We start from the raw sequence: 15,380 nt of genomic DNA, 5'->3' as shown, positions 1-15,380 counted from the left end.
AGTTCTCGACCAGCAAATCAAGTGTTGACAACAATGAAATTGATGACGTCACAATAGAGATTGATGACGTTACAATAGCAAATGTTGTTATAGTCTCATAACAACACTTGCCTTCACAATGCACCACAATGGAATGATGCGCAGAGCAAATGTAAATATATATGTATATATTGATACAATCGCAAATTGTGTTTTCATGTCATTAACAAGGAACCTTATTGGCTGATAAGTGCCAAAACAATCGGCAAAAGCCAGACTGGTGCTAATTTTCATACGAGTCCGTAATTTTTTGGAAATTCCCGATGCTTCTTTTAAAACACCATTCCAGTATATATTATGTTATAATAAGATGGAATGAAGATGAAATGTTCTCGTATTCATGCGGAATGAATGGGAGAAATTATTTCCACACTACACGGAGTGGTCACAGCAAAAGCTGTTCGTTTTTATTGCTGAAATTAATTTTTTTCAATCATTTTTTCCATACCCTGTTAGTTTAAACATATTTTATTGCACAAAGATACCATACCCTGGAAAGACTGGAACATTTTATATTCAATCTCTACACAAAGCATGCCAATCAGTAACAGACTTAGTTTGTAGGGTTTATATTACCACAGCACTGTTGGCAAACTGGCTGTGTTCCGTCTCCAGCTCCACGGCCATCTGATGGGACGTGCCGATCTCGGTGTAGTTGACGAGGAACAACTCCTTGTTGTGGGAGATCCACTCAAACATCTGAAGCAAAAACAACAAAAAAACATTTATGAATGTTACCCTAAAGCTTCATTTATGGATTACTGAGCTGGTGGATTTTCAAATGATTTTAACAAATTTCAACTGAGGCACAGCAGCGGAGAGTGACAAATTCTCTCAAAATGTTCCAAACTGTAAATTAGTCTTTATTTCTTTTACATTAATTATGAAACAAATTTATTAACTTGTATTTATCACTCTTGTTAAATTGGATGTTAGTGTGCAGGAGGTCTTAACGTGGGAGGATACCAGAGTACCCGAAGAAAACCCGAAGAAAACCAACATGTTTGGGCAGGTAACCCCACCACACCTTTCCTTGTTACATCAGGGAAATTACAAAAGTACTCTCCCATACAAATGTACATATTTTTCATATTTTATTCGCTTGAGAAATCAGTGTAGAATATTATTTCAGAGAACATGTTGAAATGGTCACATTAAAATTTGGCAGACAGTATTAGGAATTTCCAAGGATCATGGTCACAGTTTTTAAATCTTCTTTATTCCTTTCTACAGAACACAGAAAAATGTTATCTCTGAATTATCTTATATTTAAATCTTTTTTACATATTTTTTCTAAAAATTAGCTTTTGACAAAATTTATCTCATACCAATTTATTCTTTCAAATCATCTACGTTAATCATGGGAATTTTCTGTCATTTAAATGAAGTTGTAAAAACATTGTCTGCCGCAATACTTTACTTGTTGCAAACAAAAGTTTTTAGTTAAAATCTCTATTGAATCCTGCATCAATGACCATGTTTCATACATGTGTTACTGGCTTTCCATCTCTGATGCTATCGTAAACATGCTAAGGGAAGTGTGGGTAAATGAAATATCAAAGTTTTAATTTATACACAAATTTAAACAATGTACATATTAAACATGTCACAACGTTTCCAGACTGACTGGTCCCTTTGTCAAGCTATGACTGAGTGAGCGATTTGTATTGTTTTCCTGTACAACGATGTGCCAAATAGTAAATTTCATATGAATAAATAACATAAATTACATCTTTTGAAACCGATGAATCTTATTGAAGATATCAGAGTAATTGAAAGTACTTTCAAATTACAGCCTTAAAAGAAACACTTGAGAAGCAAATTGTTCTGTGTTTAGCAGGTAGACTTTAAGAAATTCACCATCCAAAACATACTTAAAGAATAAGGGGATATAGCTCCAATCTTGATTGTTGTTTTACCTTTTCAACATCTTCCTCAAAGATGCGCTGTTGGAGACACTGTTCCAGCCGGAGACGTTTAACCTGCCAAAGTTGATTGAGATGTTGCTTCGTCCCATGCATTCGGTCCAGCAGCTGGGAAATTTGGGGAACTGCACTCTGAAAGTCTGCAGTTCCGGAAATCACGAAGCGACGACCCGAACCTGACAAAGGAATGGAAGGTGGGTAAGCAGAAGTTGATTTCGTATTTAGCTGTGGAGCAGTATATTCAGTCTTTTTGCTGTGGAGCAGTATATTTACTATTTTCGCTGTGGAGCAGTATATTTACTATTTTCGCTGTGGAGCAGTGTATTTACTATTTTTGCTGTGGAGCAGTGTATTTACTACTTTTTCTGTGGAGCAGTATATTTACTATTTTTGCTGTGGAGCAGTATATTTACTATTTTTGGTGTGGAGCAGTGTATTTTCTATTTTTGCTGTGGAACAGTATATTTTCTATTTATCTAGGAGTGTAAAGCAAAATACAACTGCAATACAACAGATTCCCCAGCCCACCCCAAACCCCTCCCCCATCCCAATCTTATTACCCCCCCTATCCCCATCCCCAGCCCACCCCATCCCTACCCCAAACCCTTCCCCCATCCCCAACTTATTACCACCCCTATCCCCATCCCCAGCCCACCCCATCCCTACCCCAAACCCTTCCCCCATCCCAATCTTATTACCACCCCTATCCCCATCCCCAGCCCACCCCATCCCTACCCCAAACCCTTCCCCCATCCCAATCTTATTACCACCCCTATCCCCATCCCCAGCCCACCCCATCCCTACCCCAAACCCTTCCCCCATCCCAATCTTATTACCACCCCTATCCCCATCCCCAGCCCACCCCATCCCTACCCCAAACCCTTCCCCCATCCCAATCTTATTACCACCCCTATCCCCATCCCCAGCCCACCCCATCCCTACCCCAAACCCTTCCCCCATCCCAATCTTATTACCACCCCTATCCCCATCCCCAGCCCACCCCATCCCTACCCCAAACCCTTCCCCCATCCCAATCTTATTACCACCCCTATCCCCATCCCCAGCCCACCCCATCCCTACCCCAAACCCTTCCCCCATCCCAATCTTATTACCACCCCTATCCCCATCCCCAGCCCACCCCATCCCTACCCCAAACCCTTCCCCCATCCCAATCTTATTACCACCCCTATCCCCATCCCCAGCCCACCCCATCCCTACCCCAAACCCTTCCCCCATCCCAATCTTATTACCACCCCTATCCCCATCCCCAGNCATTTCTTTTTATCGACGAGCAACATTTACCTGACATCTGTCCGTCACCAAGGATTTCCTGTAGGATACGCCGCCCCTCCATGCCGAGCTGTTCCACAGGTGCCATAGTCACACGCCGTTTTAAGTGGTTATGCTCCTCAAGGCGATATTGGGCACCATTCAGGTCCTCCGGTAACTCAGGATTGGTCAAGATATTTCCAAGGTCATCCAGTTTGTCCAGAAGGTCGAGAGCTTTCCAAATAAATTCCTCCAGCATCTGTAACAAAAATTGTCTGCTTTACATATTTTTCTACCGATTCTTCGTTTCTATTTTATGTTTATTCCATTTTTCGTCTTCTTTTCTCTTTATTACACTTCATCTTTACAATATAGCAAAATTCATTTCATTCCATGAAAACAGAGAAGCATTCACCAAAGTGGTGAAAATGTGATGAATACTTTTTGAATTCCTAGAAAAAAATATTGTTTGAATGCAGTTTATGATAAAAGTTACCAGTAAAACTGTTTGGTTATCCAGTTTTCAGGTCTGCTACAATTTCCAATAACTTTTGAAAGTTTTCATGTGATAGTCAAACAGATCTCTGAAAATTATGATTGATCTGTCACAGTCAAGGTAGGAACGACTTGATCTGTCACAGTCCGGGTAGGAACGACTTGATCTGTCACAGTCAGGGTAGAAACGACTTGATCTGTCACAGCCAGGGTAGAAACGACTTGATCTGTCAGTCAGGGTAGGAACGACTTGATCTGTCAGGCAGGGTAGGAACGACTTGATCCGTCACAGTCCGGGAAGGAACGACTTGATCTGTCACAGTCAGGGTAGAAACAACTTGATCTATCACAGTGAGGGTAGGGAACAACTTGATCTGTCAGTCAGGGTAGGGAACAACTTGATCTGTCAGTCAGGGTAGGAACGACTTGATCTGTCACAGTCAGGGTAGAAACGACTTGATCTGTCACAGTCAGGGAAGAAACAACTTGATCTGTCACAGTGAGGGTAGAAACAACTTGATCTGTCACAGTGAGGGTAGGGAACAACTTGATCTGTCAGTCAGGGTAGAAACGACTTGATCTGTCACAGTCAGGGTAGGAACGACTTGATCTGTCACAGTCAGGGTAGGATCGACTTGATTTCTCAGTCAGGGTAGGAACGACTTGATCTGTCACAGTCAGGGTAGAAACAACTTGATCTGTCACAGAGAGGGTAGGGAACAACTTGATATGTCACAGTGAGGGAAGGGAACAACTTGATCTGTCACAGTCAGGGGAGAAAAGACTTGATCTCTTACAGTCAGGGTCGAAACAACTTGATCTCTCACAGTAAGGGTAGGGAACATCTTGATCTGTCAGTCAGAGTAGGAACGACTAGATCTGTCACAGTCAGGGTAGAAACAACTTGATCTGTCACAGTCAGGGTAGAAAAGACTTGATCTCTTACAGTCAGGGTAGAAACAACTTGATCTCTCACAGTAAGGGTAGGGAACAACTTGATCTGTCAGTCAGAGTAGGAACGACTTGATCTGTCACAGTCAGGGTAGAAACAACTTGATCTCTCACAGTGAGGGTAGGGAACAACTTGATCTGTCACAGTCAGGGGAGGAAAGACTTGATCTGTCACAGTCAAGGTCAAAACGACTTGATCTGTCACAGTCAGGTTAGGAACGACTTTATCTGTCAGTCAGGGTAGGAACGACTTGATCTGTCACAGGCAGGGTAGGAACGACTTGATCTGTCACAGGCAGGGGAGGAAAGACTTGATCTGTCACAGTCAAGGTCAAAACGACTTGATCTGTCACAGTCAGGGGAGAAACAACTTGATCTCTCACAGTAAGGGTAGGGAACAACTTGATCTGTCAGTCAGGGTAGAAACGACTTGATCTGTCACAGTCAGGGTAGGAAAGACTTGATCTGTCACAGTCAGGGTCAAAACGACTTGATCTGTCACAGTCAGGGTAGGAACGACTTGATCTGTCAGTCAGGGTTGAAACAACTTATCATTGTTTTATTTGATTCACCGGATCAGCACTACGTGTGGGAAGTGAAGCACTGACCAATCTTAGCTGTATCCACTGTTCATGGTTGTAGTCCAGGTGTCCATCAAATTCTCTGGTCAGTTGTGAAGGGTCAATAAACTTAGACAGGTTGTCCAGCGATATCATACTCGTCTGAAAAACACAAAAAAAAGTGTTACTTTTAATAATACGTGAGAAAAATTATATCTGTTTCATGTCTTAACCCTATTTCACCTTTGATGAACATAGATAGGGAAATGAAAAGAGGCGTGTCAGAACACAGACTTACAAATCAATAAAAGTACTTATTTTACGGAAAATTTAGCAAATTTATAGTTGGGTTGTAATGTACATGTATCTGACCAGCTTTATAAGGAAAGTATAAGTCCATGCTATAGATTGCTGTGTCCAAGTTTAATCATTACTTTTATGATCATTTCTCTTCTTTCACCACTGCCATTATTTTCTCTTTCTAATAGATATTTTATGTTTGGTCAATGAATATAATTTTGCTGTAATTTCAGCTACTGATGATACACTTTGAAATTTTTGACATGACTGTAACAAAACCTTGTTGACATCAAATCCTTTGCTTCATACAAATAATGCTTTCCTTTTCACTAACCTCAAAGTTGTATTTGGCACTGCCAAGGCTGGTTCTTTGTTTTTCCCAAAATTTCTCTGGTTTGATTATATAGGCTATGTGAACACTTCCCGGAAAACATTCCTGAAACAGACAAAGTCATATACATGTATATATTTTTATTAGCAAAAATTATTTACCATTCCATATTGTTAAGCTGCTGGTGAAATATTAAGGCTCTTGAAAAAAAAAAAATCTCCAGAAGAAGATGCGTATGTTTTTTTTTATATATTTGATCTTAAAAATATGTCAAGGTCATGTTTATGCAAACTCAATTCAGCTTTATTCCAGAAAAATTCTAGCTGAATATCATAGCCCCAGGTCCCATGTGTCTGGAGAGGAAGTCATTTGAAACTAGATTTAACTTGAAGCATGGGCGTCACAGATGCCACTCCCCCATGTCTATAAAGTATGTGGCCAATTCATGAAACAGTGGCTGAAATAATGTGCAGAAACCTATATATATATTACGCTGTCTTTTAGCTCCTGTGGTCAAGGTCATAGGTCAAAGTGAGGTCACAGTGACAATCTAGGGTGTGACAAACTGCCTTTCAGTGATGTACCTATACACAGTGGCTGAGATGTGCTTCGGAAACCTTTATTTAAGCTCTTTAGACAATGCATTGACCTATGACCTTGGTCTTAAGAGCTGAAATTATGGTTTCTGTAGCACATCTCAGCTGCAGTGTAATGAATGGACCATCTTCCTATGAGGTCAAGGTCGAAGTCAGAGTTCAAATTGAGTTCACAGTGACCCGTGTTTTACAATGCAACACACAACCTTCCCATGATGCACCTATATCCCAAGTTTCATGTTCATCCATGCCATGAAACAGTGTCTGTGACATTCTCCAGAAACTATGGGCAGCAAAGGAAGGACACACACGAACGCACAAAATGAATATTGCCCACGACATTGGTCGATTTGTGGGTAAAAAACAGTTGATTGATACCAAATCGGCAGATGGAAGATTCCCTACAACTGCAAAAGCTTGCTTGGCCATTTAAAGTTGTGCCAGGTGAGCTAATAACTTCTTCAGTATTTGATACAGATAAGGACAATGCATACCAGGTACACAAAATATATACCCAGTGGTGGGGGGCTAGTGGTAGCAGAATGTCAGATGCCTTAACCACTTGGCCACCGCGGGCCCTTATATATATATTTATCCCTCATAAGGAGACTCCCTCATTTTGAGAAAAATTTACCAATCTCCCTAGGCCTTAAAACTTCCTAATGAAAGTCCAAACTCATACAAACTCAAAATCTACATCCTTGCTCAAATGATCTAGTTACTGCAGAGCATGGGTAATGATCACACATCTTAATCAAAGTAATGCCTTTTGGAGTTATTTTGATTACATAAAAAAAAGGGAAAGATAAATTGAGATGGACAGACAAACAAATGGACAATCTATAGACAGATGGACAAACAAACAAATGTACAATCTATAGACAGATGGACAGACAAACAAATGGACAATCTATAGACAGATGGACAAACAAACAAATGTACAATCTATAGACAGATGGACAGACAAACAAATGTACAATCTATAGACAGATGGACAAACAAACAAATGTACAATCTATAGACAGATGGACAGACAAACAAATGGACAATCTATAGACAGATGGACAGACAAACAAATGTACAATCTATAGACAGATGGACAGACAAACAAATGGACAATCTATAGACAGATGGACAGACAAACAAATGGACAATCTATAGACAGATGGACAGACAAACAAATGGACAATCTATAGACAGATGGACAGACAAACAAATGGACAATCTAGTAATAGTAACATTTACCAGCATAACAAACACACACCAATTTTTTTACCATGATATAATAACTGACCATATATGTTTTCGAGGATTCCATTAGCCCATATTGTAGTTAATATTACAATCATAGCATCAAAGCGCTATGTGAAAGCTTCTACAAATGGACAAAAAAATCAATAAGCAGTGCCACACATAGAACAACCACTAATAACGAAGTTACCCATTATACACACCAATCAAATTAGCTGTTACATAACTGGATTTTTTGAGTGATACATATTCCTTAACAGTTTATTTGTTGTCTGTTGCCGGGTGAAGCGACAGTTTTCTAGCTACAGAAATCAATGGATTACTACTAACTGAGTTGGGAAATCAAATAGAATATCTAAGAAGGCACACACATTCGGATTTAATTTTTGCAATAAATACCGCCATTTTGACGTCTAACTTCATTCTGGTGTTTGGAACCACATGGTACCTAGATCACATCCAGTCCCAACTCAAATATCGTAAAAAAGATTTTTTAGATGTTCAAGTAGCAATTTTCACAAGTGACGTTCGTAATTTCATATTTGTCTTGATAACAGTGAAACTAACATTGAAAACTGTCCAAGTAAGACCCAAGTCAAATGTCTCCTTTTTGATAAGAATTTTATGAGACGGTTTTATTTTGTTAAATACATCTGTAAACAAGAGGCCTAATGGGCCTGAATCACTCACCTGGTATTAATTTCACACTTGTTATCTTAAATGTGGACTAAAATACAACTTCAGGCAGAATATCAGAGTTTGATTAATAAGAACCTATTAAAATATTTAAACATATGACACCCGTGACCTTGAATGACAAGCAAGGACATTAGGTTGAACAGAATGTTTAGTCTTCCAACCCAGCATGCTTTTAGCAAAATATCATTACCCTGGACTTTTTGGTTATACAGAACAAATCATTTAAAGATTTAAACATATATTGACCACTGTGACCTTGAATATGGATGAAGGTCATTTATTTAAACAAACTTAGTAGCCCTTTATCCCAGCATGTTACTGACCAAATATCATCACCCTAGGCCCCTTGGTTATTCAAAAGAAGATGTTTAAAGATTTTAACATATTTGACTTATGTGACCTTGAAAATGGATGAAGGTCATTTATTTGAACAAACTTGGTAGCCCTTCATCCCAGCATGCTTCTGGCCAAATATATGATCATCCTAGGTCTTTTGGTTACTAAGAAGAAGTTGTTTAAAGTAAAAAGTTGACGCCGGACGCCGGCCGGCCGGATGACGGACACCGCACCATGCCATAAGCTTTACATTTCAAATTAGGAAGATTTTTTGTCTAGTAAGTCAAACCCAAGCCTCAGATATCTGTATGGATTAGGTAGGTTTTGTCCAGTAAGTCAAACCCAAGCCCCCTATATCTGTATGGATTAGGGAGGTTTTGTCCAGTAAGTCAAATCCAAGCCTCCTATATATATCTGTATAGATTAGGTAGGTTTTGTCCAGTAAGGCAAACCCAAGCCTCCTACATCTGTATGGATTAGGTAGGTTTTGTCCAGTAAGTTAAACCCAAGCCTCCTATATCTATCTGTATGGATAAGGTAGGTTTTGTCCAGTAAGTTAAACCCAAGCCTCCTATATCTGTATTGATTAGGTAGGTTTTGTCCAGTAAGTCAAACCCAAGCCTCCTATATCTGTATTGATTAGGTAGGTTTTATCCAGTAAGTCAAACCCAAGCCTCCTATATATATCTGTATGGATAAGGTAGGTTTTGTCCAGTAAGTTAAACCCAAGCCTCCTATATATATCTGTATGGATAAGGTAGGTTTTGTCCGGTAAGTCAAACCCAAGCCTTCTATATCTGTATGGCTTAGGTAGGGTTTGTCTAGTAAGTCAATCCCAAGTCTCCTATATCTGAATTGATTAGGTAGGTTTTATCCAGTAAGTCAACCCCAAGTCTCCTATATCTGTATTGATTAAGTAGGTTTTATCCAGTAAGTCAAACCCAATCCTTCTATATCTGTATGGATTAGGAAGGGCTTGTCCAGTAAGTCAAATCTAAGCCTCCTATATCTGTCTGGATGGATAAGGTAGGTTTTGTCCGGTAAGTCAAACCCAAGCTTCCTATATCTGTATGGATAAGGTAGGTTTTGTCCATTAAGTCAAACCCAAGCCGCCTATATATATCTGTATGGGTTAGGTAGGGTTTGTCCAGGAAGTCAAACCCAAGCCTCATATATCTGTATGGATTATGTAGGGTTTGTCCAGTAGGTCAAACCCAAGCCTCCTACATCTGTATGGATTAGGTATGGTTTGTTCAGTAAGTCAAACCCAAGCCGCCTATATATATCTGTATGGATTATGTAGGGTTTGTCCAGTAAATCAAACCCAAGCCTCCTGTATCTGTATGGATTAGGTAGCTTTTGTCTAGTAAGTCAATCCCAAGCATCCTATATCTGTATGGATTATGTAGGGTTTGTCCAGTAAATCAAACCCAAGCCTCCTACATCTGTATGGATTAGGTAGGTTTTGTCCAGTAAGTCAAACCCAAGTCTCCTATATCTGTATTGATCAGGTAGGTTTTGTTTAGCAAGTCAAACCCAAGCCTTCTATATCTGTATGGATTAGGTAGGGTTTGTCCAGTAAGTCAAACCCAAGCCTCCTATATCTGTATGGATTAGGTAGGGTTTGTCCAGTAAATCAAACCCAAGCCTCCTATATATGTATGGATTAGGTAGGTTTTGCATGCTTGGTTTGCTTAATATATACAAACTTATTAGTACAGAAAACAAGAGGCCCAGAGGGCCTGTATCGCTGACCTGAATATGTTTAAAATAATTGGTATGAAGTAAAGATATAGCACTCCATGGTAGATGCTGTAAGTACATATGAAATTTCAGAAAGATCCATCCAGTACTTGAGATATAGCGAGAACAAACTTCAAACAGAGCCCCACCGCTATGGGGGTGGGGTTTATACAAAATTGCTTCCCCTTTACCCAAGGATGCTTCAGACCAAATATGGACCAAATCCTTTCATTCCTACCGAAGAAGAAGGACTTTAAAGAATTTGCTATATTTCCCCTATTGGGCCCCGCCCCTCAGGCCCCCCGGGGGGGGGGGGGCCAGACCAACCATTTATACAAAATTTGTCTCCCTTCCCCCAAGGTTGCTTCTGACCAAATATTGAACAAATCCTTTCATTCCTACAGAAGGAGAAGGATTTTAAGGAATTTGCTGTATTTCCCCTATTGGGCCCCGCCCCTCAGCCCCCGGGGGGTCAGACCCACCATTTATACAAAATTTGTTCCCCTTCTCCAAAGGATGCTTCTGACCAAATTTTGTCAAGATCTGCTCAGTCATTCATTTCTAGTAGTGTTTTAAAGGAAAAGTTGATGGACAGACAGACGATGGTCGCTGCGGTATGGCATAAGCTTTCCTTCGGACCAGTTGAGCTAAAAACTGAATGACTAATCAGGTTACTGGTTTGACTTCTGTGACTTTAAAAGTAGGTCAAGGTGATTAATTGAGGAAATTCTATACTACTCTATCCCAGCATGCTACTGTTCAAATATCCTCTCCTTGTGTCTCCTGGCTATGCAGAGGAGTACTAGTTGTTTAAAGGGTTTTACATATTCGACGCCTGTGACCTTGAAGAAGGATGGGGCCATTTATTTGAGCATGTGTCTTAGTTTTTTTCAAAAGAAGTTGTTTAAAGGTTTTAAATAAATTTGATCCTTGTAACAAAACCTTTTATGTAGATCAAGGTCATCCATTTGAGGAAACTTTGTAGCACTACATCCCAGGTACCTACTGGCCATATCATCACTCTGGTCCTCTTGATTATTCATAAGAAGTCAAGGTCACTAATTTGTGCACTCCATGCCAGGTACCTTCAGACAAAGTATCAGGCCCTAGGTCCACCAGTTAATAAGGAAAAGTCGTTCAAAGAAAATTGACAAACAGATGACAACAGACGAACAACGAACAACACACCAGATTATAAGCTCACAGGAACTTCATGCGAGGTTAGCTAAAATTGGTCAGTCTACAGGTGTGATCAGTATACAGGTATACTATACAGGTATGGTCAGTCTACAGGAAAAATACAGGTATGATCAGTCGACAGATGTGGTCAATCTACAGGTATGGTCAGTCTACATGTATACTACAGATATGGTCAGTCTATGGGTATACTACAGGTATGGTCAGTCTACAGGTATGGTCAGTCTACAGGTATACTACAGGTATGGTCAGTCTACAAGTATACTACAGGTATGGTCAGTCTACAGGTCTACTCCAGGTATGGTCAGTCTAAGGACGGTCTACATGTAACACCTTGGGGATAAAGTTAACCTACCTGTAAAACTTTAAGGATTGGTTTGACCGTCTGCCAGGTGGAGCCCCTCATGTCTAATATCAGTCTACATGTATAATACAGGTATGGTCAGTCTACATGTAACACCTTGGGGATAAAGTTAACCTACCTGTAAAACTTTAAGGATTGGTTTGACCGTCTGCCAGGTGGAGCCCCTCATGTCTAATATCACCGTAAATCCTTTTTCCCTCACATCATCACTGGAACAACAAGCAAATCAAGTAACAAATGAAGACCTAAAAGTTATCTTAACTCATTCACCCCTGAAATCTTATAATGAACTATTCCAACCTTTTGATTAGAAGAGTTCAAATGTGTCTTAAGGGGTGAATGAGTAAACATAAACTAAACTCTTTACATCTTACAATATTATGTAATCAGGTGTAATTTACCTGATATTCTATCTGTTACGCTGACCGAATACCGTATCTGACATCACAAGGGTGTCAACTTCTCCTGTGATAACCCCACTTCCTCAAACATTCTCATCATAAGATTCTGGAAGTTTTACATTCTGCATTTTCTTTTTTTCGGAAGTCCAGTTGGTTCAGATATTCAGAAACCTTCCACAACCAAAATGGCAATGTCAGTGATTTTTGGGACTCAGATATTTGAGTCCTAGACACACGATTCCTTGTGGGACTCTGCAACTTTTTGAGAACACACAGCTCAGGCTGTATGCTTCCCAGGGAGTTGAGAAAGATATTGGCTGGTTGTAAAGGCCCTATAACCACGGATAATAGTTTGTGAACTGCTTTGAGAATAAGAACCTCAAATTATTATTATTAAATGAACTGGGGTCACATCCCCTCAAGAGTCTGGTTAAATGGCAGTATAGGACCAGAAACTCTTGCAAGCTAGACCAACAGACCTCACATCAGGAATGGGTTTTATCAATATTTACAACAAACAAAGTCAGCATCATTAACAGTTCACTTCTATCTTTTGTACATACCTGGGAACACTAGCTAGATAGGTCATCAGCTTGCGAAGGTCATCATTGTCCAACCGCTCCGGATGTGTCCGAGATGGAAAGGTAAGTATGGCTCCAAATCGTCTGTCACGACCACCTGTAAAAATAACATAGCTTATAAGGTACACCTATTGTCCTTATTCCTCAGTTGCATCCTTCTGTGCACTTAACACATTCACCCCTAAAGACACATTTGAGCTTGTCCAATTCAATGGTTGGAATAGTTCATTATGAAATTTCAGGGGTGAATGTGTTATATAGATCGAGTAGATATTTAGAGATTTCCATACCGAGAGCTCCATATCAGCCGGAGGGCCCAGAGGCCTGAGGGCTGATATGGGGCAAGGGTTGAGACAGGGTAGGATATGGAAATGGTGATACGATATTCACATTGGTTTGGTTTGTTGATTTTGCTTTACGTCCTTTTAACAGCTATGGTCATTTGATAAGGACGTGTCAGGTTCTGGTGGTGGAGGAGAACTGTAGACCCCAGATAAAACTGATCTGGGGCCAGTACCTGGAGACTGCCCCATGTTGGCCTCGTACCTGCCACCCAGTGGTGGAGGGCTAATAATTGTAGATAGTCAGACGCCTTACTGTTATAATAAACATTAAACTCATTAACACTAATTTTCTAAAATTTGTTGAACTGAAATTAAAGTAAAACAGATACAGACGTGTCAGCCCGACATGGCATGAGTGGACAGATATGGGCTGGTTTGGTATACGTAATGGTCTACGCGGAGTTAGTCTTATCACACTAGCAAAACTACCGAGATCATAAACAGGTTTATGTATGACCTCCCTACTCCATCCTCCACTAACACATCATGAAGCAGCTACAGACATTAAATGTGTTAAATGCCTTGTTATATGGACCTCAGATAATGGTATTAACCGAGAACAAATAGGTTTAGGTTCACAATACCAAGGTACTAATTAGTCCAAGTCTCACCTGAGAGATAGGCCACACGTTCCCTAAGGATGGGAACAATGTCAGCAGCCTTTAACCCATCTGTGCGCTTACCACCTGTGAAAATGGAAGGAAAACAAATTTAGCACTTTTATTTTCACCAATGAAATATAAGGTTTAAGGTGAAAATTTGGTTATTTTATTTTTCTGGGGTGAAAAATTTCACATTTAATGTTACAACATACATGTACAATCATAGGCTGCATATATAAAACGTGAAAAATAACAAAAATACAGACAAATTACTCATGATTCTTAATTAATTTAATGGCCTGGTTTAATACTGACACATGATCACTGCAAAGGATATGGCGCCTGATCAGTTATAGTTGATCATAATTTAATAATGTTTAAATTTGTTGATCTTGATTATCAATGAAATAACTGAATTAATCAACAATGAACAAAAAAATAGTGACTCTCAACTTAAAATCTCCTTTTTACACCAATTAAAAAGAGTTATTATCTAATTCTCATTTAATTTCTCAATGGAGATGTTAAAGCTTGCATGCATGTACAAATAAAATTGATGTTTAAATACATATTGATTTATCATTGGTGAAACAATGATCAAGATTCCTTTATATCATTACTAGATTGGTGTATATATATGTTTAATTCGTACTTTTGTCATTTTTAAGATTTTTAGAAACAGTTAGTTATAATAATATGTTTAAACTTAAACCAGGTTTTGTTCCGCCTCAATTATTTCCTTGCTTTGACGTCAACATTTATACCTTTACATGTGATATTTACCTTGAAATATATTGAAAATGAAAATTTCAGCTAATTAATTAAAATTTTGTGTTATATCAATTAGCGTTCTAAATACGCTAAATATCTACAAGCACCAGGAAGATATTATTTACAGTGTAAAGCTTATAAATAATTACAGTTATCCAGTTTACTTAATCATAAATATAAGGAAGGATATAGCAATACCCAGTACCGGACAATATGCTGGACAATTTAAACTTCAACACTTTCGTGAAGTTGATGGCGTTAAATTAGAGCAAGAATTAGGGCAACAGATCTAGATTATATAAACTTGGAAAGTAAAGTGATTAACAAGTTGTGTTGCTAAGCTACCATAGATACATTTTGTAGATCATCTTCAAATCGTTGATAACTCTTCTCTCAACATCAAATATCTTCACAGAGCACATAAAAGTGCACAACCCCTGTAACTTCGACGATGTCACTAGATCAGAGTCACATAATAAAAGTGCCCTGTTTTCTATCACTGTGCTTAAACTATTTTTCAACACTGTGGGCTATAGCTACATGTGTGTGTTTCACCTGGGGACGGAGGAAACCCATATATTGTGTTCTTTTGCAAAATTCTTCCCCTGATTAAATCAAAAAATTT

General features: G+C 39.2%; 1 protein-coding gene across 2 annotated transcripts in view; it reads right to left on the bottom strand.

Moving 5' to 3' along the window:
- LOC110458743 (kalirin-like) overlaps positions 1–15,380 on the bottom strand; it is a 237,422-nt gene that overhangs the window by 214,255 nt on the left and 7,787 nt on the right. Inside the window, exons 2-9 of one of the 2 annotated variants that reach the window (XM_021510631.1) lie at positions 13,994–14,068; positions 13,021–13,135; positions 12,175–12,265; positions 5,874–5,975; positions 5,288–5,401; positions 3,267–3,492; positions 1,959–2,140; positions 616–738 (exon numbers count right to left, since the gene is read on the bottom strand). In XM_021510631.1, the coding sequence (XP_021366306.1) occupies positions 616–738; positions 1,959–2,140; positions 3,267–3,492; positions 5,288–5,401; positions 5,874–5,975; positions 12,175–12,265; positions 13,021–13,135; positions 13,994–14,068 (1,028 nt within the window). Of the gene's footprint in view, positions 1–615; positions 739–1,958; positions 2,141–3,266; positions 3,493–5,287; positions 5,402–5,873; positions 5,976–12,047; positions 12,266–13,020; positions 13,136–13,993; positions 14,069–15,380 lie in introns of those variants that run through there. The other variant, XM_021510630.1, reaches the window with a different exon arrangement.

Source organism: Mizuhopecten yessoensis, unplaced genomic scaffold, assembly GCF_002113885.1.
Source record: "Mizuhopecten yessoensis strain PY_sf001 unplaced genomic scaffold, ASM211388v2 scaffold9737, whole genome shotgun sequence".
Taxonomy (NCBI): Eukaryota; Metazoa; Mollusca; class Bivalvia; order Pectinida; family Pectinidae; genus Mizuhopecten; species Mizuhopecten yessoensis.
The sequence above is the reverse complement of the archived record's forward strand: the minus strand, read 5'-3'. Positions and strand labels throughout refer to the sequence as shown.